At 43.6% G+C, this 25,423-nt stretch overlaps 1 protein-coding gene across 4 annotated transcripts in view; it reads left to right on the forward strand.

The window, feature by feature from the left end:
* NR5A2 (nuclear receptor subfamily 5 group A member 2) overlaps positions 1-25,423 on the forward strand; it is a 137,785-nt gene that overhangs the window by 16,864 nt on the left and 95,498 nt on the right. For all 4 annotated transcript variants that reach the window (XR_008663686.1, XM_055319511.1, XM_055319509.1 and 1 more), the window contains 2 exons: positions 613-754; positions 3,359-4,005. Coding sequence is in view for 3 of the 4 variants with exons in the window: in XM_055319511.1 (XP_055175486.1) it covers positions 613-754; positions 3,359-4,005 (789 nt within the window). In the remaining variant the exon portion in view is untranslated. The remainder of the gene's footprint in view (positions 1-612; positions 755-3,358; positions 4,006-25,423) is intronic.

Raw genomic sequence — 25,423 nt, forward strand, 5'->3', positions numbered from 1 at the left:
CTGCTAAAATTTAGCTCTCTGCTACACATGCTTTTCTTTGCCATTAGTTTCACCTTTTTTTTTTTTTACAGAGTTACAACTTGAATGTATTCCAATGGAATTATGAACACTTTCCCATTTTACTCTTTAAATCTTTTTGCTTTTAACATATCTAGTGCTGACATTTGTAAAAAAAAAAAATTTGCTATTCAGATTTTCCACTGGTATTTTACAATGGTTTGCCACTAAAATTCTATCACACTGCTTACAAACAGTACAGATCTCCATGAGCAACTTTCTGGAATATGAAGTTAATAAGAAAACAGATTTAAAAAGATACTGGTTAATATAGAATGTGTTTTTCTCTGACTGTTGAGATGAAATGGTATGTATCCAAATCTTCCTAAGATTTGTTGTAATTCTAGGAATATAACTCCAGTACTAGAAAAATCTCCACTTTGGCCCAGTGCTGTTTTGGAGGGTTGGTCTTGTTAAAGTGTAAGACAAACCACAGAGCCACGGAAGGGCTCATTGGTTCAATGAAAAGATTTATTGGTGATTTCCTTAAAATGAAACAATGGAAGAGACGGTGTTAGATTTATAATATGTCTCACTATTTTCTCTGTTTTGTAGGGATTTTTTAAGCGAACAGTCCAAAATAATAAAAGGTACACATGTATAGAAAACCAGAACTGCCAAATTGATAAAACACAGAGAAAGCGTTGTCCTTACTGTCGATTTCAAAAATGTCTAAGTGTTGGAATGAAACTAGAAGGTAAGTTTCTTCCAAAGACTACTGCCTGTTAAAATTCTCCAAGGACATAGGATTTAAAATAACATTGTACTTCCAATATGGTAACGTTATTTTCCTAGTCTTTTAACACCATGGACAATAACGTAAGATATTTTTTTATGTTTTGTCAGCAGAACAGTCTGAGGATCATTTAAACACTGGTGAAGTCTACTAGGAAAAAAACTTATAAATATTGGAGTTTCCCTCCCCCCACCTTTAAAAAATTTTTAGTTTGGGGAGCAGATGGATTTGACACTAAAAAGGCCTGGTTAGGGATCCCTGGGTGGCTCAGGGGTTGAGCGCCTGCCTTCCGCGCAGGGTGTGATCCTGGAGTCCCGGGATCGAGTCCCGTATCGGGCTCCCTGCATGGAGTCTGCTTCTCCCTCTGCCTGCGTCTCTGCCTCTCTCTGTCTCTCTGCGTCTTTCATGAATAAATAAATAAAATCTTTAAAAAAAATACAAAGGCCTGGTTAGATAAAAACAAGACTAAAACGATTCAACTGAGAACAAATTTTTAGAATTTGCAAAACTTAAAAAAAAATACTTGACGTTATCAAACCTGGATGTTCTAGTAAAAAATCTAGTAGAAGTCTGATTTTAATCCTTTAAATTCTTCCCTTGTCACAATTGTTACTATTAATTTCATGACTCCTGGGCAAGAATTACAGCCTTTAATTGTGAAATGGAGTTTCTTGTGTGGAGAGTATCATTTTTGATAATGTGGGAAAACACGTTTCTTTTATTTTTTTTTAAGATAATGATGAAAGCTGCAAAATGAAGTTGAAAAGTAGGAAGCATGAAAAATAATGAGCTATTAAATCAGTAACATTGGTTTGACAGGAATAAGATAGTGGTTCCCCAAAAGCCATGTTAAATTTTATGTTGTGAGAGTAGAACTGGTACTTACAATGTACAGATTGGCAGGGAGTAAAGTTATTATGTGATCACTGTAAATAATCTGTAGTTCATGGACTATTATGGTGTGTTGCTGTTTTTTAGCCTCCAGCCTACTGACTTTCCACAGATCAACTCTAGTGCAAATAAAAAATAATCAGGGATACACATCACTTATTTGCCACACACAAGCGTGCATTTTATTTGATCGTTGAGGCACAGGCTAGTTTTGTTTGGAGCCTTCCTGTTATGTGGCTCTCAGACTTGATAGAAATGCTCAAAAGATTGCAGGCAAATCTGCCGAAGTGCTTGTAGATTATGTCCCAATATAAGTAGCCACTTTGGTTATGATTAGAACTGTTAACTCTGTCTTGCTTTAGGAAGAGATTGAGAACGAGATCAAGAAAGAAATGCTCATTAATTTCTTTATTACCAATCACTTTATTATTTTCCAAACAGCCAGATATTGTGGGAGGTGCATACTATAGTAGGAGACTCACAAGGTAAAATGTCAAAGAATAAATGTGGGATGCCTGGATGCCTCAGTGGGTAGAGCATGGGTCTCTTGATGTCACTGAGTTGTGAGTTCAAGCCCCACACTGGGCAGGGAGCCTACTGAAAAAAAAACAAAACACACACAAGTAAATGTTGTGGTTTCATATGGTGTGTCACTTGATTTCTTCTTCTTCTTTTTTTTAATGAGGGGAAAGGATTGCATTTCTTTACCTTAAAAAGTATTTATTGTAAGTCACTTGTGGGGCATAACTATAAACTATACTTCCTTAGCAGTGATATGGAACAGTTGAATATTCGATAAATTATCATCCAGATGAAAAACTTGCACAATATTCTAGATACCTAGCATTCACAATAAATTTTTAATACTATACTAATCCTAAGATAAAAAGCACAAAAACTTAACCTCCAGCAATTTCAACACATCAGAAGCTGTCAGAAGTCACTGTTTTCTTTCTAATTGCCATTGGCCACTATGGGCTTGGAGACAACTGCTAACTCACTTATTAGACATGGTCCCAGAGTCCACGCAGCGCTGCAATGGTGGGCTTGTCTTGACAGCTTCTGAAATAAATTTGCTTTAATTATGTCCAGTCCTCCTTACCTTAGAAACAATAACTGGTGGTTATCTGATGTGTGCTCAAGTCCAGGTGAAAATTATTTTCCAGGAAGAGCATGTATTCAACCCTTTTGCAGCAAATTAGGCAAAACAGCTTTAAGGGAGGAAGATAGTCTAAGGGGGGCTATTCACAGTTGGATCCAGAAATGGGTTGATTTTGTCTTTTTTTCCTCTTAGCTGTTTGGGTTTCTGTAAAGAGAATTCTGGTAATAGAAACTGACACTCTTTCTTAGCAATCTGAAGTTATCTCCTGTGTGTAGGAAAGATTATGAAATTTAAAGGGTTACTATGTCCCTATGCATCCAAAATAATTTTTTTTTTTTGATGACAAATGCTCAAAGGAAAGAATTCATTAATAAAGAGGACTTGGCTTTTTGGGGAAGAAGGGGGAAGCTTTGTGGGCTTTTGTAATGCAAACAACCACACACCTAACACCTGTGGTCAATTTTCAGCATTCCTAGATACTTGGAGACGTAGAGAATGTTAATAATTTGCATCTTATTTATACCCTTACTCCTTTTATTTTTATTTTTTTATTTTTTTTTATTTCCCCACAGCGGTAAGGGCTGACCGAATGCGTGGGGGAAGGAATAAATTTGGGCCAATGTACAAGAGAGACAGGGCCCTAAAGCAACAGAAGAAAGCCCTCATCCGAGCCAATGGACTTAAGCTAGAAGCCATGTCTCAGGTGATCCAAGCAATGCCCTCTGAGCTCACCATCTCTTCTGCAATCCAGAACATCCATTCTGCCTCCAAAGGCCTACCTCTGAACCACGCTGCCTTGCCTCCTACAGACTACGACAGAAGTCCCTTTGTAACATCCCCCATTAGCATGACAATGCCACCTCACGGCAGCCTGCAAGGTTACCAAACCTACAGTCACTTTCCTAGCCGGGCCATCAAGTCTGAGTACCCAGACCCCTACACCAGCTCACCAGAGTCCATAATGGGCTATTCCTACATGGATAGTTACCAGACAAGCTCCCCGGCGAGCATCCCCCATCTGATCCTGGAACTTCTGAAGTGTGAGCCAGATGAGCCTCAAGTCCAGGCCAAAATCATGGCCTATTTGCAGCAAGAGCAGGCCAACCGAAGCAAGCACGAAAAGCTGAGCACGTTTGGGCTAATGTGCAAAATGGCTGACCAAACCCTCTTCTCCATTGTCGAGTGGGCCAGGAGTAGTATCTTCTTCCGAGAACTTAAGGTATGTCACCAGCTGTTACCACTTAAAATCCCCTTTCAAGGGAGATCTAACTCTGTTCCTACTTCACATGTTCTTGGTGTTAAAAATATGTTTTCCTTACTTTTCTTCGTATGACTTGCAGAGTAGAAGAATCTTAAGACCTTGACTTCAGGACTATTGCAGCTTCACTTTATGGGGTTTTTTATTCTACGTACCTCTTAGTTTTTTTGGGTGTGTGTGTGTGGCATTTCATGTAAAGTACAGGAAATTTGTTTTTGTTTCTGAGTAGTAGAATGTCTTCACTTACTTCCTTTAACTCAGGTGGTTTACGGCTAGAAAGTTTAAGTCAGTGTGAACCAGCACCCAGTGAACTCTTTTTAAGAATTGCCAAGTAAAAAGCTGTATTATAATGGTGCCGATTCAAAAGAAAAACTGCCCGTGTTTAGTTGTGTTTAGACCCTAAAGAATGAAAATGATACCACTGGCTAGCAGTGTCAAATAGGTATTTACTACCTGTTTACCTTGACATTAGGTTGGTAAAGCCTTTGTTTTCGGAGCAGATTCCGATAGGATGTTTACTGTCATTGGATGGGGACTGGGCACATGGTGAGTGCTAGGCTACTTGGCTCGGGTTTTAGTTCTCATAATCTATGTCTGTCGTTGATTTTAATGGATTGGTACATTGTAAACACAGTACATGTTTGTATAAGGATCTCTGTTTAACTACATAATTATTTTATTTCCTGAAACTTAAGACCGAATTAATATGGGAAAGTGATATCGAAGTTCGGGACCTAAGAGTAGCTACCAAGGCATATTTGGTGGTCACTGGTTTCATTCTTGTTTTAAGAACAAAGGTGAATCCTGGATTTGCTTTCTCAGTATATCTGTCACAAAATCCGTTTCTTCCTTTTACTGTCGTGGAGGCAGACACGGTGGCCAAAGATCTTGTGGCTTCTGATCACCTAGGACTTTTGGAGGAGATTTAAAGCTTCCTTGAGAGAAGGACAATAATACAGAGCAGACTTTTAATGTATAGGGTGGTTGTTGGAAACTGCGTAGGTGGACTGGGGAGCACGAAAGGTGGGTGCAAATGGAGGATGGTGCTTTTCACGGCAATCTTTATTAAGCACCGTGATTTGTACAGGGAAACAAAAATGTTCTCTGAACAGATCCAAATAAGTGGATAGACTACTACCACTATGCTGTTAAGACTGTTAATGTATCCAGCTCTTTACTCTCTTGCCCTTTATCACTCCACTTAAAGACGACTGAGGGTGGAGACAGATACTGGGCTGCAGGGGATGTGCCGCATGCCTCGAGTTAGCACAGTCAGGCCAGGTATTTTCTGGGCATATAACCACCCGATGACAACCAAAGCATTTTTCACTAAAAACAAAACAAACAAAACGTCCTGGTGTTCTTTCACTCCCAACTTTGTCCTTCCAGCCGGCTGGTAAGGCATTTGAAATGAAACGGAAAATGGTATAAAAATTTCAGATACAACGGCAAGTTGAAGAAATGTTAAAGTGAGAAAAGCACAACTGACCTTTGCAGGCAGATGGACTCACTTTGACTTATAGCTTTGCCATAACTCAATAACTGTGTCTTCATAGGCAGGATGTTGATCTTTAGGCTTAATTTATCACCTGTAAAATGTATTTGTGGTGTTTGTGGTGCAGGGGGCATGGGGGAGCATGATGATACTTTCATTGAAGAGGTTTTGCAAGGAATAAATGAGACTATGTGGGCAAAATATACTGGGAGCCTGGCATCTATTTAATACTCAACTAGTGTCATTTTTAAATTATTATTATTGTGATTTTATGACGAGTGTGTAGAGGCCTTACGTGATACTGTGATACTCAGCATAAAAGCATCCAGTTGTGCTTTCTTCCTAGTTTGACAATGGGGAAACAATATTATCATATATGTTGATAAGAGCGATATAATTATATAATAAACAGTTATACCTACTACAAATTAAGGAGGTAAAATTTGCCAGAGAGTGAATTGGGTCTAAGAGGAATGCAAAGCTGAGTAAGACCCAAGAATATTTCCTCTCAAAGATTTTGTGATAAGGCAGTTTCATAAATATCTATTTAAAAAAGAAAGACAGCTGAAGTCGTATTTCATCAATCCACAGGGAAAGAAATCCTGCATATCGTTTACATGTCGAAAAGGAAACCTTTTGAGGGGAATATAGACAGCCACAGGTAGGATTTGTAAGAGTGCTAGGAAAGCCCTCTTCCTCTCCAAATGTCTCTTTCCCTCCCCCTGCAGCTAAATTCTACAAGATTCTTTTATAGGGCGTGAGGTTTCATATTTGGCTAAAATATAAATCCTTTGGGAAGGGGCCCTATTAAAGCCTTATCATCATTTACATCGCTGCTTAGTGCACTCGTCAGCCTGTCATGAGAAGACTCTGAAAAAAGGAAAGGGAAAGAAAGTACAAACATTGGCGGGGCTGCTTCTAAGGGGTAGGAAGGTGCCCTCCAGGAAAGAAAGAGAAACTCGACCCACGTTCTGGTTTGCCTCGCGCTTACATTGAGAAGCGTGATTCAACCTACGTAGTCTCTGGAGAAGAAAAGGTAGAGCTCGGAAGAACTTAGGGGCGGTGTGAATACAGAACTGGAAGGTGACCGTTCACATGATTCCTTTTACTTTCGTTTATAAATTTACTTTGCCACAAAACAGAGCAAGTGGTTGGAAGGCAACACTGAGACATGGGCATTGCCATGCACTTCTCCAGGGCGGTGGCTTTCAAGTTTGTAAACTGTGACCTGGGGTAAGAACGTATTTTACACTGGAGCTTGGTGTATAGAAACAGACCTCGGTCTCTATCACACACACACACACACCCCGAACCAGAGTTTGACTAGACATTATGTGACCTCCTGCATGCCATGCACACTGATACCTTCTACTCTATTCTGCTTTCGTCTCATTTACTTCATGTTTTAAAAAGTTTCCGGTCATCACTCCCTGAATTGGTTACATGACCCCCTAATGAGGCATGACCTGCAGTTCAAGCAACATTGCTCCGGAGAAGGGTTTGTGGGCCCTCCGTTGGGCCTGCCTACCTGGCATTGCTGAGAACAAGTCCTGAAAAGGCCTCTTTCCTCTGGCCTGGCCTCCAACACCTCCCTGGAACCTACAGCCCCGTCCTTACCCTATCTTCTTACAAAAGTGGTGATTTTTAAATATTTGGGAAGATCGATGCTCCCCTTTAAACCTTTGTCTTTTTCTTGTTAACTTCACAGCAAAATGCCCATCAAGTGATATACTAATGGGACAGATTGCTTATACCTCTGTGACCCCAAGATGAAAAGTCCCATATTTGTTCCTGGAGAAGTAATAGGTTAATAAGGCAGTTTTGCAAATGACCCCTTGCACACTACAAGTTACAAGTGGACAAGTGACACTCTCCACCAGGTATAAAAAGAGAGAATACAGGTTTCATCTGATTACTTTTGAAGGGAACAGAAGGCCAGAGTGAGCTTGATGGGTTGTTTGGGTTGTCAACATGCAAAAAAAAAAAAAAAAAGTGCAAGAAAGATATTCTGGTTCCTATTCAAAATATTGTAATGAGAAAGAGGAAATTACAGCTGCCAACTTCACAGTTAATGAAATGGCACATAAACAGCTCAAAAGAAAAAAAAAAAAAGACGGTCCACTCGTAGAAACTGCAGTTTCAGAGCTGGAAGATGATTGGGGGGGAGGGATGCAGGGCACATCAGTGAGCTGTTTTGTTTTTTTTTATACACCCGTAAGGGGCAATTCTAATTCCAATCCAAAATTCTGGCCTGAGAAAGATGACACTGATACCATGAAACTAGTAGCTTTCTTTCTTTCTTTCTTTTTTTTTTTTTTTTTTGAAACTAGTAGCTTTCAAAACAGCACGTGTGCATTGAAAAATATTCCATTCCCAGAAACCAGATTTTCCAGAGTCAGAAGACGTGGTGGAGGTCATTTGACCCACCTCCTGCTTTTACATAGTGAAGAAACTGAGGCAGGAATGGAACTGTGACTTGGCCCAAGATGATCTAGCTACTGCTAAGTGTCGGAATGGGGACTGGCCGATTCAGGCTCAGGAAAGCAGTACTTTGTCCACTCCCCCTCTCCACCCCCAAGACACACACACAAACAGGCAGTGTAACCTTTGACTCTGAAAACATAGGCCTTTGCCAGGGAAGCTAAAGCAAATCTCTAGGTTATCAGAAAGTCCATCACTACCATCCAATTACTAAATCACTAATAATCAGTGAGACAGATTTTCTCGGAGCCCAGACGACCCCCTGGGAGTGAATGAGTCACTTTAGAAAAGCTACAATAATTCTTTCGGGCCGCTGGGGCATCATTCAGGAGAGTGGACCTACCAGCTAGCACTTCTGAGCCTTGAAAGCGTGTCCGGAGCGTTCCTTACTACCTCGGCCTCTGCACAGAGTCTACACTCGCGACTCTGGTTCAGCAGCAGCGCACGGGCTGTGCTCCGCCCTTAAGGTGGCTAAATACGATCAGATCTCGGGTTCTGCTTGCTGCCGTCGGATGCGGCCTGGGCTACTTTTTAGGTCTATTTGTGAAAGGACAGCGAGACAGGGAAGGGGGGGGGACGCGGTCAGGCGGTGGACGAGCCCCTCATTACGGAGGTATTAGAAGTGTCTCCTTTTTTTTTTAATATTTTATTTATTTTTTCATGACAGACACACACACACAGAGCGAGAGAGAGGCAGAGACCCAGGCAGAGGGTTAGAAGTGTCTTCTGAGGCCGTATCCTAAGTCCCATGCACCTTCCCATCCTTAAACCAAATCTGTCTTCTAATGGCCCATACTCCTGACTTTTTTTTCTTTGTCTTTTCCAAAATTAAGAGCAAATCCAGGACCTGCTCACGCTGCTGAAAGGCCTGCCTTTGGGAGTCCAAGACGATCGTAGGTTTTCTTTGTTATTTCTCTCTCATCTCGGTCTTCGATATCTCACACACCCAGGAGCAGTGAGAAACTAATTCCCACTTTGTTGAACAACTAATGAATCTGGAGGATCTATTTGATCTTCTAATGAGACCAGATGTCTTAAGAGGATTCTGGGAATGGATATAGAAGAACTTCCCCTCGATGAATGATTCCGATACATGTAGGAAGGAAAAAAAAAATCTAAATTAATCCTGACTGAAACACATAACTAGCGTTTCTGTGGAAAATAGGTCTCAGAGACTCAGGGAGTTTGTGCCAAAGGAATTGAGCCTTGCCGAAGCCGGTTTCGGAGCGCGGCTTGGTCTAACGTGTGGAGGCTGGGGTAGGATTAAACCTTCCTTTTTCTCTGGTCCATCACACAAGCTTTCTGGGCAGAGTTTTTATTTATGTATTTTGAACATCTTAGAGCCCTTTTCCCGGGCCTTTGTTCACCTCTCCCAGCCAATACAGGTTTGTAGTCTGAGATGTGATTGGATCTGCCCCAATTTCAAGGGTGTTCTTCAGTAAGCTCGCGGGGGGGGCCCTGTTCTGTGTGGGGGAGCAGGGTGGAGGAAGCACCTACACAGGGTCCCCCCCGTGTCCCCCCGTGTCCCCTGCTGTCCAGGCCCAGCCCCCCCCCCCCCCAGGTGCTCCGGTGGCTTCCCAGAGTTGGACTCGGCCACTCCACGAACCCGGTTCTCATCGCTCTGGATGCAAAGCGCTTACTCCCGCAGGAACTGCAAAGCGATTTCCACTCAAGAAGGGTCGTCTGTCTGTCCGCTTTCTCTCTGAAGGCGCATGAAAACGTTCATCGCCATGTGACTCACTCATCAAAAGATAGCAGAATAGCATCTGTCTGTCCTACGTGGGCTGGCGAGGAAATGAGAAAGCCGGGTTTTCTTCCTTCCACCAGAGGGGTGGGCACGGAACTCTTCTTCTGACTTTGTGAATTTGCAGAGAATATTAGACTTGGCGCTTTTGACTTGACAGCCGGGTCTCTTGGGGTGTCGGACATCTGCTTCCATGACTTTTTCCAGGCCGACCTGGTCTGGTTGATGGTGCCTTGTCTATTGTCACTTCAGGAATCCATTTTTCATTCTTTTAATTTTTATTTATTCATGAGAGACACACAGAGAGAGAGAGAGAGAGGGGCAGAGACGCAGGCAGAGGGAGAAGCAGGCTCCCTGCTGGGAACCCGATGCGGGACTCGATCCCGGGACTCTGGAACCATGGCCCGAGCCAAAGGCAGATGCCCAACCGCTGAGCCACCCAGGTGCCCCAGGAATCCATTATTTTAATCTTGTTCACTGGGCCCTGGATGAATCCACTTTTCTCCATCAATACCTGTTACTGCCATGGCTAGTTCTTTAGTGGGCAGCTGAAAATGCCCACCTGACGGCAGAGGTAGGTATCCCTTACCTTCCCTGTCCTTTACAGGGACGTCCTGGAGGTACATCAGGCACCCTGAAACTGCTCTGTATTAGTTCTTTCTATTAAGGTATGATTTCTATTCCCAGCCCTGACCCTTTAGTGTACAGTCAAATATAAAACAATCTATCACTTTTCTCAGATCCTCCTGTTGTCTTTCATAGTCAAGGGCCTCTCCCTACCCCATTCCTGCCAATCCCTGTCCTAATAGTTTGTGATGACTTTTTTTTTTTTAAAGTAAGCTCTACACTCAAACACGGGGCTCGAACTTACGACCCTGAGATCAAGAGTCGCGTGCTCTATTGACTGAGCCAACCAGGCGCCCCAGTTTGTAGTTACTTTTTAAAAGTTTTAACTTTGCTTTATTCCATGAGCGTACGTCTATCAGCTGCAGACTCCGCTGAGACTCTTAAGTTCCTGAAGCTCGGTTTCAGTGCGGTGGTGGTACTTGGAGTTTCCACGCCGGCGTCTCCCTCCACGGGAAGCCAGGGTGTTTGGTCGGAGCGTGGGGAGTGACGGTCATAGCTCCGTACTGGGTTTGCTTGTTCACACACAGATGAGCCTCCTGTTCCTATGAATCTATTGGTTACCTCCTAGAGTCATGAGGAGAGCATGAGAATAGCCAACCACACCCGAGAGATCCCACGTTTAGCTGCTGGGCCATCATCAGGTGTTTGAACACGAACCATGAGACTAGGAAGAAAATCGACACTGTGCTTGCTGTGCTCCAGGTCAGGTGGTGAAGGGCAAGAGAAGCCCCTTTTCTGGTGCTGCTATTCGCCTGCCGTAGCCCTGGGTGCTTTCAGGCCATCTTCTGGTTTGCTCCTTTGGACGGCCCTGTGAAGTGAGCACAGAATAAGGTCTCGCTTTGGTCAAAGAGTTTGAGTAAAGACTTGGACTATTGCTATCACACAGTGTGTTATTTGCAGAGGACGAGCCTGCCCAACCCTTGTCGTGCTTGGGGTCACAGTGGCCCACGGAGACACTGAGTTGCTTACTTGATTACTACAAATGTGCTGCCTTTATTTATCATTTTGGTGGGGAGGGGCAGAGGCAGAGGCAGAGGGAGAAAGAGAATCTTAAGCAGGCTCTAGGCACAGCGCGGAGCCCAACGCGGGGCTCGATCTCACAACTCAGACATCATGACCTGAGCCGATGTCGAGTCAGATGCTTAACCCATGGAGCCACCCAGGCCTCCCCAACCCCACCTTTTTTTTTTTTAAAGATTTTATTTATTCATAAGAGATACAAGGAGAGAGGCAGAGATTCAAGCAGAGGGAGAAGCAGGTCCTGCGGGGACCCGGGTCATGCCTGAGCCAGGCAGACCCCGGGGTCATGCCCTGAGCCCAAGGCAGACGCTCAACCACAGAGCCCCCCTGCCAGGCATCCTAAACGTCTGACTCTTGATTTTGGCTTAGGGCATGATCTCAGGGTTGTGAGATCGAGCCCCACACCTAGCTGGGCCTGGAGCCTGCTTCAGATCCTCTCTCTCCCTCTCTCTCTGTGTCCTGCCCTCCCTCCCCTGCTGCCCCCAACTAGCATGCTCTCTCTTTGTCTAAAAAAAAGAAAAAAATTTCCAAATGCACATGGAAGTCTTTGGTAAACTGTAAAGTACTTTATGATTGTTGCCGTTATCATGGTGCCCAGATCTGTATACTCCATTACAATAGGTCTTAAAGGATCTCTCTTGCCCTTAAACTGTGCAGAACAGTTTATCTTAAATTGGCCCAAGGATACATAAATTCCTTTTCTTTTTCTTTCTCTTTATTTAAAAAAATATATTTTTAAAGATTTTATTTATCTATTCGTAAGAGACACAGAGAGAGGCAGAGACACAGGCAGAGGGAGAAGCAGGCTCCCTGTGGGGAGCCCGAAGTGGGACTCAATCCCAGGATCCCGGGGATCATGACCTGAGCTGAAGGCAGATGCTCAACCACTGAACCCCCAGGCACTCCTATGATTTTATTTTATTTTATTTATTTATTTTTTTAAATTTTTATTTATTTATGATAGTCCACACAGAGAGAGAGAGAGAGAGAGAGAGAGAGAGGCAGAGACACAGGCAGAGGGAGAAGCAGGCTCCATGCACCGGGAGCCCGACGTGGGATTCGATCCTGGGTCTCCAGGATCCCGCCCTGGGCCAAAGGCAGGCGCCAAACCGCTGCACCACCCAGGGATCCCTATGATTTTATTTTTAAGTAATCTCTGCACCCGATGTGGCTCGAACTCAACACCAAGTTTAAGAGTCACATACTCCAGCCACGGAGCCATCCAGGCCCGTCCTTTCTTCCTTCCTTCCTTCCCCTTTCTTTTTCTTTATTAGAGGAGGATATTGTAGGAAGGAAAGTACTGAACAGTTCACTGAGTCGGTACCACAAGGGTGTCGGGCTGGCCATGGGGGCAGAGACCTCCTCCAGGGCTTCTGAAGCCATTTGTGGCACCTGCCTGCAGGGGGCGAAGGATGAGGTGGTCAGACAGGCTGTGGCAGTGTGGTCTCCCACCTTGGGGGTACCTGGGGGTCCTAGGTTGGCCCACTCAGCCCTCCCCCCCCCAGTGTGCAGCAGCAGCTCCTACTGCATAATCACTGGACACAGTTGCATCAGTTTGTCGGCTTGGAGCAGCTGCACCCCTGTTTACAGAGAACAGCGGGGCCCTGCTCCCCACCTTACTTGGCCTCACCCAGCAGGGCGCACAAATCGCTCCCAGATCTTGTGGAAAGTCTGCCAGTGTCCATTCCTCATTGTCGGGGACGTGGGGCTCCCTTGGTCCTTGGTCCTTGGTCCGTGGGCCTTTTGGGGCCCTCTCTGCACGCGGTATCCACTGTCAAAGTCAGGTAATGGGTAAAAAAACTCCGGAGACATGACTCACGTGTGACACCCCTTAACACACTTTTGAAGGACTTTGCCCTCTGAACCTATGAGGTAAAATTGGTCTTTTTATTTTCCAAGATAAGTGAAGAATGACTTTGCTCTGACTTCTTCTTCTACAGCTTGGGAAGTAGATCATACAAAGCTTTGAGGGCTCAACATCCATTTGCAGAATGGCTGCATAGAAATGGGGCATTTCAGCTATTCTTCACTTTAAAGACATTCATCCTAACCCAAGAACACCTCCCACACTCGGGAGCAGCGCCGCTCGCTGCGTCGCCTCGTCCAACAGCCCGGTCTCAAATGACCGATACTAAAAACCGGATTTCGTCTACACTTCCAGGTTCTCTGGGCACCAGGCTAAGCCCAACGGGGCCGGGCCGGCATCCCGGGGACGCTCTCCCTCTCTGTGTCCATTTCTTTGTTCTCCGTTCCCCTTCATTCCATCCCTCCTTTTCTTTCTGTCCAGGCTCCTTTTCTCTTGCCTTTTTTTTTTCTAGTTTATTCATTTATTTGAGAGAGAGAGTGAGCATGCACTGGGGGGAGGAGCAGAGGGACGGGGAGAAGCAGACTCTGCTGAGCAGGGAGCCCGCTGCGGAGCTGGATTCCGGGATCCTTCGGGATCGGGACCTGAGCCCAAGGTAGACTCCTAACCGGCTGAGCCACCCAGGCGTCCTCTCTTCTCTTTTCTTACGCAATTTACTTTTCTTCCTTCTCTTAAGCCTCTGGCTTCCTAAGGGCCATTACGGTAATTCCCCTTCCTTCCGCCCTTCCTTGCACGGGGCGTGATTCGAGACCCCCCAGTGGTTGCCTGACACTGCAGATAGTACCCAACCCCACATACACTACTTTTCCTACATGGTAACGTTTAATTTACAGACTAGGCACAGTGAGAGATTAACAAGTAATAGTAGGAGAACAATGGCAATGATGTACTGTAATAAAAGTTACGGGACTGTGGTCTCAATCTTACTGTGCCGTACTCCCCGCTCTTACTGTGCCGGAGGGAGAGCACAAAGCGCCTACGGGATGAGCTGAAGTGAGGGCAGTGGCCTGGGCATCCTGGCATGGTTGACTGGAGAAAGCAAAACCGCAGAAGGCAAAACAATAGCTAAGGGGGGGGGTTACTGTACTTTCTTGGGATTGTGGTTCGGAGACCATATGGTTGCGAAGCCCCTGGCCTGGGCTGCCTCTGCATTTTCCCTTCAAGTGAAATGTGGAGCAAGGAGGACAACCTGAACGCCCAAGGTCCAAGGTTGGACAGAGAAAGCCAGAGAGAGTTGGGTAGATGGCTCTAGAATGGGGTGTCTTCAATGGTAGCAGTTGGAGCTTCTCTCGGGTCCTCCCACGGTGCAAAGTGACTTCCACACGGTGGCATTTCCTTGGGGGGGGGCGGGGTAGCAGGTCCGCTTAAATGCTCAGAAGAGACTGCTAGGCCCGCGTGTGCCCGTGCGTGTGCCCGTGCGTGTGCCCGTGCGTGTGCCCTGGGGCTCTCCCACAAGCACAGCTTGACGCTTCTGCTGCTGCCTAGTAGTAGGGAGGGCTTCTGTACAGGGCGAGGCGGTTCTGCTTGGGTTTTCGCCGCATCCCCGCGGTCCCACCGACGGTTGCCAGTCCTTGCCTCACTCTTAACCTCCTCCTTAGACATCGACTTCGAGTGCGATGCTTCTGACCTGCCCTGACCAGGTCTATGCATTTTTCGTGTATGGTGTACTCTGAAGGCACAGCCAGAAACCGTGTGCGGTTTGGGGTAGACACAACTATGGGGTCCTGCTGCTGTTCACGTCTCTCAGAAAACTTCAAAGAAAACCACATTATCTTGAATTATTTAGAAATGTCGCTAGGGTTACACAACATTCGGGATTAACTTTACAACCGAACTGGATCCAACTTCTAATTCGGTAAGAATGCCTTTTCTTTACATGACAGATAGAAAAATTGGCCAATAGGTCCAAAGTCTGTCCTTTATTGTGCAATAAGAGCCTTGCAAAGGCGGAATGTAACCTCCCACGGGGCCTCGGAAGGCGCTGGCCTCGGAGCGTGCATGTAGCTGGCCTTTCACCAGGGGTTCGTGGTCTTGGTTTTTAACGTCTACAGCAAGACCCCCCTCCTGGGAGTTGACTATCCCGTTTCTAAATACCCTCCTGACGGAGTATTTACCTGGGAGAGCAGTACAATTATTTCATTTTAAATTAAAAACATATTTTTATGGGAATGAAACGTATAAAGACACAGGATACACGTTGAATTAATGCGCTCAAGACTCGGAGGGAGCCAGACTCCTCAGTGGGGAAGGCAGCACATAGGCATCGTGTCTTTACTTTTAAGCAGCATTAAATATATGTGTTTTTGGTAATCTGACAATCCTCAGAATGGTGTTTCAAATGCCCTCTCGGTTCGTCTTCCTGATTTTATACAAGACACACCCTCGTTCAGTCGCTAGAAAAGAATCCCATGCACCCCAGTGGTTCTCCCTGGCAGGTCTTGTGTGTATATATCACAGAGTTTTGAGGGCATATCCTGTTTTCAGACATGTTCTCTGAACTGTTGGCTCATTCGAAGGCCTGTTGTTTTATTTTGACCACTGTATCCTGCCTACACTGGAATCACCACAAATGCTTCTTTACCACACACATCCGATCATCACAGTTGTGCTTTTTTTTTTTTTTTTTGATCTGAAGTCGTGATGAACAAGAGGCTTTACTTGTTGCCTAATTAAAAAAAAAGAAACATGCTAAATACTCCATTTCCCCTTGTAAAATAATGATAGAGATCAGTGTTTGTGCAGAAGTGTTGGCAATAGAATTCTTCAAAAGTTTTCCTTTGGGTGATGAAAAGCTGTTACGTTATTTTCACTAGCTAATCAAATGTAATTGGGTAGCTTGAAGTGCCTTAGATTTTCCTTGTACAGTTATCAAAGTGGGAAATGTAACTCAGGGAGCTGATGAAAGGCGTCTCTCATGGCATTCTTTCAATTATAGATCTTACAGAGCGAATGAAAGAACAGGTCTGCTGCTAAAAAACTCAGACGCCTGAAATGCCTCTTAACGGTAACTGCTGTATTAGCTAGTTAACACGTTATTATATATTTTAATTGATTCTTGCTCCAGCTTTGGAGGAAAAAAAAAAAACCGTTCTGGATCCGTAAAGTAAGGTGGAGGGGGCTGCTTGAGCACAATCATACTGCTGTTTACATTAGGTTCAAATCGAGTCAGGCATTTACAGTGAAAAAAACAGCCCTGGTTCACTTTCGTGGGGGAATGACTTGCTTTAAAGGCATTCATATTTTGCACTCGTGTGTTGGGATTCATGGTTATGAGTGTTTTTAAAGGAGCCTTATTTGACCATCGAGAATTACTTTTATGGTTTTATCAATGAAATGTTGCAGTCTTGAAAACATAACTTCATTGCAGCCATATATTTGGATGGGTGCAACTGAGGTAGTAGCTCTTGAAAAGCATCAAAACACGCTATGTCTGCATTTCACCAGGAGGTTAGCATCTTCCGGGTTGAATCACACTCTCAGGCTGCCCCTAAAACACGTCTGGCATGAATAATTTGTTGTGATGTTGGATTAGGTCAGATTCCGGTTTTATATATTCATTAATTCACTTGTTCACTAGCTCATTCATCAAACATTTAGTGAGCCCCTACTGTGTGTCCATCGAGGCTAAATTGCCAGAGGTAAAAACCAAAGCAGTCCTCACTGGTTACACGGTAAGCCCTCCAGGGCACTTCTCTCAGTTGAAGTAGAATTCACTGGCGTTAATACAGCACTAAAATACGATGGCAGATCCTACCCTGGAAATCGTGGGCAGGTCCTTGTGATGGGCATGCAAATGATCCTGACTCTGCTTACACCAACGTTTAAGATTTTATTTAAACTGAAAAATACAATTTAATTCTCAAAGACAACAAATCGACCCTGGAGAAACCGGGCTTTAAGTCCCATAATGACTGAAACGGAGAGAGATTTGCCCAGAGTGTAGTGCAAGCTCTTTGGGAGGCACCAAATCCAGCCTGGGATGGGAGGTGGGGGTATGATCTAGAAGGGGCGGTAACATCTAAGAGGAGTCTCCGAGTGGGGCCAGATGAGCAAGTGGGAGTAAGGGGGTCAGGGAGGCGTTGCTGGCAGAGAACAGCTTGTGCAAAAATCGGAGGCCTTGGCATCATGCTTCTGGGGAACTGTGAGTAACTCCAGTAGCTGAGGGCTGAGTGTGTCCGGAAGTGGCTGGACGTACAGCTAGACCTAGTGTTGAGCAGGGCTACCCACATCAGGTCCTCCTCCTCCCTGGGTTTTATTCAAGGCGGGGAAGCCACCAGCAGAGGTTAAGTACAGGAGACCTGGGCGGATTGGAAATATTACACCCTAGCGACTGTTGGACATATGTGAACTGTGTTATTTCCTGATTTTGGTTTTCGTCTAGATGCTCCTTTGTTCCCCAGCATTTAGTTGGTAGTGCATTCCAGTATTGTTTCTTCTAGGTGTCGCTTAAAATTTCTTGTCGTTGTTGCAAAGAAGGTACATGGTTGATATCTTTCACATACTTAATTATATTCATTATTCTCTCAAGTTGGCCTTTTGCCTCTAGCTGAATTTCAGTTATTGGTGACATGTCTGTATTTGAGGTCTTGGTCTTTGTTTCATGTTTAATTTAAATAAACATGATGTTTTACTATTTCTTCAATATAACATATTTTTTTGACCAGGATGTTTTGTGGTTGTTTTTTTTTTTTTTTTGAAATTTAACCTTAGACTGATTTGTTGCTGTTTATGTCTTAGTCATTGATTTAATGACATCAAAATCAGCCTTCCAGGATATATATATATATATTGAAGAGTTGAAGAGGGGCTGTCTGGCCCAATGTACTCAAAGTGAACACACACAAGCTTTTAAAATTCCTTATTCTTGGTCCTGGCTCCAGCCTGATGAATCATTCCTTCCTTTGCTCAGCATATGTTCACTACATACCCACACTGCCAAGTCCTCTTCCAGACCAGGGGACATTGTAGTGAACAAGATCAACCAGGGTACCGCTTTTATTAGTGTTCACACTCTCGTGGAAGGGAAACAGATGATAAACAAGCCAATAAAAATAATGAGAACTGATAGCGTAAAAGAGTAAGTGGAGCATGGGGAGGGAGGGAGCTCTTGGTATCAGAGAAGTGATATGAAGAGCTGATACTTGAGCTAAAATCTCTAGCAGTAGAGAAGTAATGTTGCTAAATCTGGAGATACAGAAGTCCAGGTCCAGGAATAGCAAGTGCAAAAGCCCTGAGGTAGAAACTAGCTTGGTGTTTTTAAGAAGCATGAGGAGAGCCAAAGGGCATGGAAATCCGCGATTGAGGGGGAAAATTCGTCTCGATAAGTAGGACAATTTCACGTGGTCCAGCTCATGGAGGGCTTAGATTTTTTTTTCTGTTTGGAACAAGAAATTATAGGAGGATTTTAAGCAATGGACTGACTCCATCAAATGCTCATTATAAAAATGGTGCTCTGGTTGCAGGTGGGAAATAGGTTAAAGGGAAGTAGGGGATCCAGCAGGCCAGGAGAGCTATTATGATGGCTTAGAGAGGGCCGGGACAGTGGAGACGGGGAGAAGTGGATAGATTCAGGATATATGTTGGCACAAAGCTGCCAGAACATGCCAAAAAGGGTTTTGAGAGGAAAAGATGAGACAAGAAGATACTGGTTTTCGACTTAAGCCATTGAGAGCCATTTCTTGAGAAGGGGAACCAGAATCTCTATTATCAAGGACTGCAGATGTTCTAGAGCTCCCTGAACACATAGTTTCAGATGCCAGAGTTGGTCCTTTGTTGTCCTCTTTGGGAATTACTGGTTTATTCTGATCCCTTTTTTTTTTCCTTAAGATTTTCATTTATTTATCCATGAGAGACACAGAGAGGCAGAGACACAGGCAGAGGGAGAAGCAGGCTCCCTGCGGGGACCCTGATGCAGGGACCCTGAGCCCAAGGCAAATGCTCAACCGCTGGGCCACCCAGGCATCCCCAGATCCCCATTTTTATTCAAGAGAACACAGCTCACCCACCCTATGCAGATAAGAATTCAAGCTCTTCTGAAAGGGAGGGATTCTCTACCATCCTCGGCAATCTATTTCAGAGCTTAACAGACATTCTTTTATATACAACTTAAACCTTTTCTTGCTCATCACGTCACTCCCTCTGGGTCTGTCAATATGGTCAAAGCATGAGGTTACCCTCCACTTGATCCTAACCTTTCATTTAATTACTTGTTGAGTAGCTGCTTCATGAAAACCTAAAAATATTGTCATTAAGAGCTCCAAACTTGTTTCAGTAATTCAGACAGAAGAGTCTTGTTCCGGTTTTGTTGTTAACAGTTGTCTTTTTTTTTTTTTTAAGATTTTATTTATTTATTCATGACAGACAGAGAGAGGCAGAGACACAGGCAGAGGGAGAAGCAGGCACCTTGCAAGGAGCCTGATGCGGGACTTGATCCCGGGTCTCCAGGATCATGCCCTGGGCTGAAGGCGGTGCTAAACCTCTTGAGCCACCCGGGCTGCCCCAGTTGTCTGTTTTTTTTTTTTAATTTTTTTATTTTATTTATATGATAGTCACAGAGAGAGAGAGAGAGAGAGAGAGAGAGAGAGAGAGAGAGGCAGAGACACAGGCAGAGGGAGAAGCAGGCTCCATGCACCGGGAGCCCGACATGGGATTCGATCCCGGGTTTCCAGGATCGCGCCCTGGGCCAAAGGCAGGCGCCAAACTGCTGCGCCACCCAGGGATCCCAGCTGTCTGTTTTTTTAGGGAGAGTGAGCGAGTGCCTAGGAAGGGTTTGGGAAGGAGAGAGAATCCTAAGCAGGCTCCGTGCTCAGTGTGGAGCCTGACACAGGGCTTGATCTCAGCTGACATCATGACCTGAGCCAAAACCAAGGGTCGACACTTAACTAGCTGAGCCATCCAGGCATCCCCAGATTTGTTAAGACTGGATCCCTGGGGCACCTGGGTGGCTCGGTTGGTTAACCGTCTGCCTTGCACTCAGGTCATGATCCCTGGGTCCTGGAATCGAGCCCTGCATTGGGCTCCCTGCTCAACTGGGAGTCTGCTTCTCCCTTTCCCTCTGCCCCCGCCCCCTGCTTATACGTGTGCGTGCACGCTCTCTCAAATAAATAAAATTTTTTTTAAAAAATGGATCTCTATGCTAACCAAACTGACTAGGTTGCAAAATTCGATCTGAGTGGCATACAGGGAAATTAATAGCTGAGAACATTTAGGGCTTGCCCCACATGACTTTTTTGTTCTAAGATTGGCTCTGAGCTGAAGGAAGTTGGGAACTTTGGATCTCTTGTTTGAAAGGTGTAGAATGTGAGCTTTAAAAGTATTTTGTCTTACCTTAGTATGGATTCTTTAGAAGAATTTGACCCAAAGTTTGAGTCAGTGCCTGGACATAGGCCCAGTTTGTTTTCCTTCATAGTCCATTTTAATGAGGATAAAATTCCAATCCTTAAGTTGACTTTGTCCTTCTGAAAACTTTTCAACTTTCTCTCTATATTAACATCAACTACAGAAGGGATGGTCTTGTCAGTGCTTCTCTCTGCCCAGTGCAGAGCAGTGGGCAGTGTTTGGGTTATCAGACAAATCCAGGGATTCAGGATGCTCGGGTGGCTCAAGGGTTGTGCACCTGCCTTCAGCTCAGGTTGTGATCCTGGGATTCCAGATCGAATCCCAAATCAGGCTCTGTGCAGGGAACCTGCTTCTCCCTCTGCCTGTGTCTCTGCCCCTCTCACTCAGTCTGTGTGTTTCATGAATAAATAAACAAACAAACAAATAAATAAATAATCTTTAAAAAATCCAGGGATTCATACAAAATTATAGATGAGCATGAACATGTCACACTAGAATTAATCACCCTGTTAATAGTAATGAGTGCTTTATCTATTAGAATCCTTCAATCTCCTGATATTCCAAAAGGGCTTGGTTTCCCATTACTTAGCGCCTTACTTACTTCTAGGCATTGGAGAAAAAAAAAGTGGTATTATTTTCTCTGATTATCTTTGCAGTTGAAAAAACTTCTTGCCAGTTCATATATTAGCTCTAGTCAGTGGTCATTTGCAGCAGAGATAGACTCGAGCTCTGTGGATCCTGAAGTTTACACAGTTTAGGAAGTTTTTCTTTTTCTTTCTTTCTTTCTTTCTTTCTTTCTTTCTTTCTTTCTTTCTTTCTTTCTTCTTTCTTTCTTCTTTCTATTTTGATTTTTTTTGTTTTGTTTTAAAGATTTTATTTATTTATTCATGAGAGACACAGAGAGAGGCAGAGACACAGGCAGAGGGAGAAGCGGGCTCCAGGGAGCCTGATGGAGGACTGGATCCTGGGTCTCCAGGATCACCTCCTGGTCCGAAGGCGGGTGCTAAACCACTGAAACACCCAGGGATCACCTAGGAAGTTTTTCTTGATGAAAGAGAATGTATGAATGTCTTCTCTTTTGCAAATTTTGCAAACACAGATCTTGTGTGTACAATTGCTTGGATCCATGGAGAGCCTAGAAAGTGCCCGAACACAGGAACGTTTATGAAGAAGCTGAAGCTTATTAGGTGCAGGTACAAGTCTTCTGATTTGCTCACATATACAAATACAAGTACTTCTTTCATACCGTATACATTTGTTGACTCATTACAATATACACTTTAAATATTTTATGATTCCATGTCAGCCACTTTTAAATAAATAAATAAATAAATAAATAAATAAATAAATAAATATTGGCACCAAAGGAGTATGTATTAATTTTTTTTAAAGATTTTATTTATTTATTCATGAGACACACACACACACAGAGAGAGAGAGAGAGAGAGAGAGAGAGAGAGAGAGGCAGAGACACAGGCAGAGGGAGAAGCAGGCTCCATGCAGGGAGCCCGACGTGGGACTCCATCCCAGGATCACACCCTGGTGCAAACCGCTGAGCCACCGCGGCTGCCTGAGTATGTGTTAATTAAATGAATGGACAGCAGAGCACCTTTGCACGGACTTTTGGTGTGAAAAGTAATGAGAGCTGGGATGCCTGGGTGGCTCAGCGGTTGGGCTGCCTTTGGCTCAGGTCGTGATCCCAGGGTCCCAGGATCGAGTCCTGCCTTGGGATCCCTGCATGGAGCCTGCTTCTCCCTCTGCCTGTGTCTCTGCCCCTGTCTCTCTCTCATAAATAAATAAACCTAAAAAAAAAAAAAGAAAAGTAATGAGAGCAAGAAGGCCGTCTAACAACTTCTAGGAACCAAGACGTATTTTTGCTAGTGTCTTGTGGTTTTTATTTCTAAGCAGTCTACAAGTCAAGAATATCCTTTCAATAAAATAATTAAGCAGGAGATTTCTTTCTTTCTTTCTTTTTTAAAGATTTGTTTATTTATGATAGACATAGAGAGAGAGAGAGAGGAGAGGGGGGGCAGAGACACAGGAGGAGGGAGAAGCAGGCTCCATGCACCGGGAGCCTGATGTGGGACTCGATCCCGGGACTCCAGGATCGCGCCCTGGGCCAAAGGCAGGCGCTAAACCACTGAGCCACCCAGGGATCCTAAGCAGGAGATTTCATAGGCGCTTTCTGCATCATAACATTTAATAGAAACTTTTCTAAAAATTGAATGTATAAACAAGTGTGAATTAGAGCTGGTGTGAATTGCTGGGTTTTGCTCTGTGAGAAGGCCGCCCGCCCGATTAGGTATGAGCATGAGCAGAAATGAGGTTCAGCAGAGTGTCAGTCTGTGTGGCCATCAACTAAATGGGAGAATTCTGGAAGAATTTATAGGGAATGACGGAAACGTGGTGGCATACTTATCTTTTGAAATGAGAACCAAACTTCCTACTTTTCCTAGATGATATCCTTTTATGAGGTGGACTACTTACCCAGATGGCTGACTGGTGAGAGTTTAGGGATCAGTGGCATCCTATGTAGAACCACTCTGATTAGTGTTCTTCGATTTCTAAATTAAATGTACCATACAAAACACTTTCAGAGAAGGGAACTCATATCCACAAAATACTATTTCAACTGCTTTTGAAGTTTTGTTTTTTTTTACAGCTTTGAGCCCTTATCCTACTTCACCTGAGGAAGTAGAAAAAAAACCTTAATATATCAATAATTACCTTAGACTTGAAAGCACTTTGCGGCACAGATGCAATATTTCACAAAGGTTTCTGAAGTAAGGAGTATTTATTTAGCTTTAACTTTACCAAAACAAAACATTAGGTAAAAACACATTGAAAGGCACTTAAACTGACAACGGCGCCCAGACTCTATTGTTCTATTACATTTGAGTGTAGGGCAAATCCAGTTGTTAAATTATCCCATATTGAGAATTAGTGAAAAAACATCTACATAATTGCCCCCACTTTCCCTGATCCTCTTAGTTGGGTCAGTTGTAGAGCAGAGGAATAAAAAATATTTTTATTCAAAGAGAGCTTTTGAGATTGAATGCTATAATTAAATGCTGATTGTTTTTCTAAATAGACGATTTCGGATTTAAAAAAAACCTAATTATCTCCATTCTAGTAGATTTTAAGGTTGTGATGAAAAGCTGAGCTGATATTCAGTGAGACCAGAAGTGCCTGTACCACCTGTGTTACTCAGCATCTCACTACTCTGAGGTGGAGCCGATTGGAATATTTAACAGATTTTTTCCCCTGAAGATCTTAAAAGTTGATCAGCTTAAAAAAATAGTCGATCAGTTTAAAAAACCATCTTCAGTTTGAATTTGTGATAAAACAGCATGTGCTGTGTAATAAAAGGCTGTATGGATATGGGATGTTGGTTGAGGTTGACAATATATATACGTTTTATTGCCTTAGATGTGGGGAAGATTTGCTCCGTGTTTTGGCATAACTGTTGATAAAGAAGTACTTACAAAGGGACAGGATGTAAGTAACTTATCAAAAATCAAGGTGAAGGAATAGCAGAAGTAAATCTGGCAAAATTAATCTTGCCACTTTTGGATGCTTCTTATACCAGAAAACCCATTAGCTTCAAAGCAGATTCCTAGGTATCACCACTTACTCTAGAAAGCAGTTTGGGGATGAGGGGAACGACGTATGCATTTTTTAGCATTAAATTTTCTAACCATATTGCATAGTAATCAGATACCTTTTAAAATTATAGTCTGTTGATTAATAAATAAACGGTAGATTGGCTATAATAGCAATTTTCCTTCAAAAGCAAGATGAAATTTGAGTGATTTGAGAATGTGCGAACCATGACACACATGAAAACCTTTTAATCAAAACACCCAAAGGTCAAATAATAAGTTTTCATATACAATTTTCGGGGAAACATTTTATGCCCCTCCCCCACGCCGAAATCTGTTTTTAGTTAATACGGAAATGGGAGTAAAGTATTTTATCAAGCCTAAATATAGGCTTTTATATATTAAAAGAAAATCTATTTACAGGTAATTTGTTACTAAATAAAATCTTGGAGGAACACTTTAAATTACCAAAAAGGTAAGGTAACAATAAACACAGGAAATATAAATGAATAAAGTGTTCACAGAGTCATACTGCTTTCTGGACTATAAATAACCCCCCAACTCTGCCACTATTATTAGCATGTATGAACAAAAGAAGATTCCAGAAATAGAAAGGGGAAGAGCATCTCAGTGAGCCTTGTATTCCATGGCATAGGAAATGTTTCTAGCAAGCTCATGAATTTAGGGGGTTAATTGATTTTAAAAAGGACATTTCCATGCTGTCTGTTTGCCAAGGAAATTCTTTTACTGGCATGTTTGTAAAATTGGCAGGCCGATGTTTCCTCTGGGTGACACAAGGTGTGATGAAGAATTTTATCTTTACTTCCTTACTAAAATCAGCACTGATGGCTTGCCTTTTTGTTAACTTATTTGGTTATTATCAGATGACATCTATGGATGATCAATCAGTGCGGTTCAAGTTGGAAGGTGGGGGGTACACGCTGGGCAGCCTGGTCCCAGTTTCACCGGGGCCACCAGTGAGCTCTATCTATGGCTTTGGTCAAAGCCTTTTATATATAACCCTGAGCCACAGTTCCCCGATTGATGAATGTAGCGAACATACCTTGTCCCTGCTCACAAGCCACCCGTGGCAGGAGGGACAGGCTTGTGAGCGCATAATCAGAATTTACAAAGAATGTATCATAGAGTTGATCCGTGCGAGAACACAGGGCAGAGGAGTTGTGTCTGTGTAACGGGCATTGGGGAAA

The sequence above is a fragment of the Nyctereutes procyonoides genome, unplaced genomic scaffold (assembly GCF_905146905.1).
Source record: "Nyctereutes procyonoides isolate TBG_1078 unplaced genomic scaffold, NYPRO_anot_genome, whole genome shotgun sequence".
Lineage (NCBI taxonomy): Eukaryota > Metazoa > Chordata > Mammalia > Carnivora > Canidae > Nyctereutes > Nyctereutes procyonoides.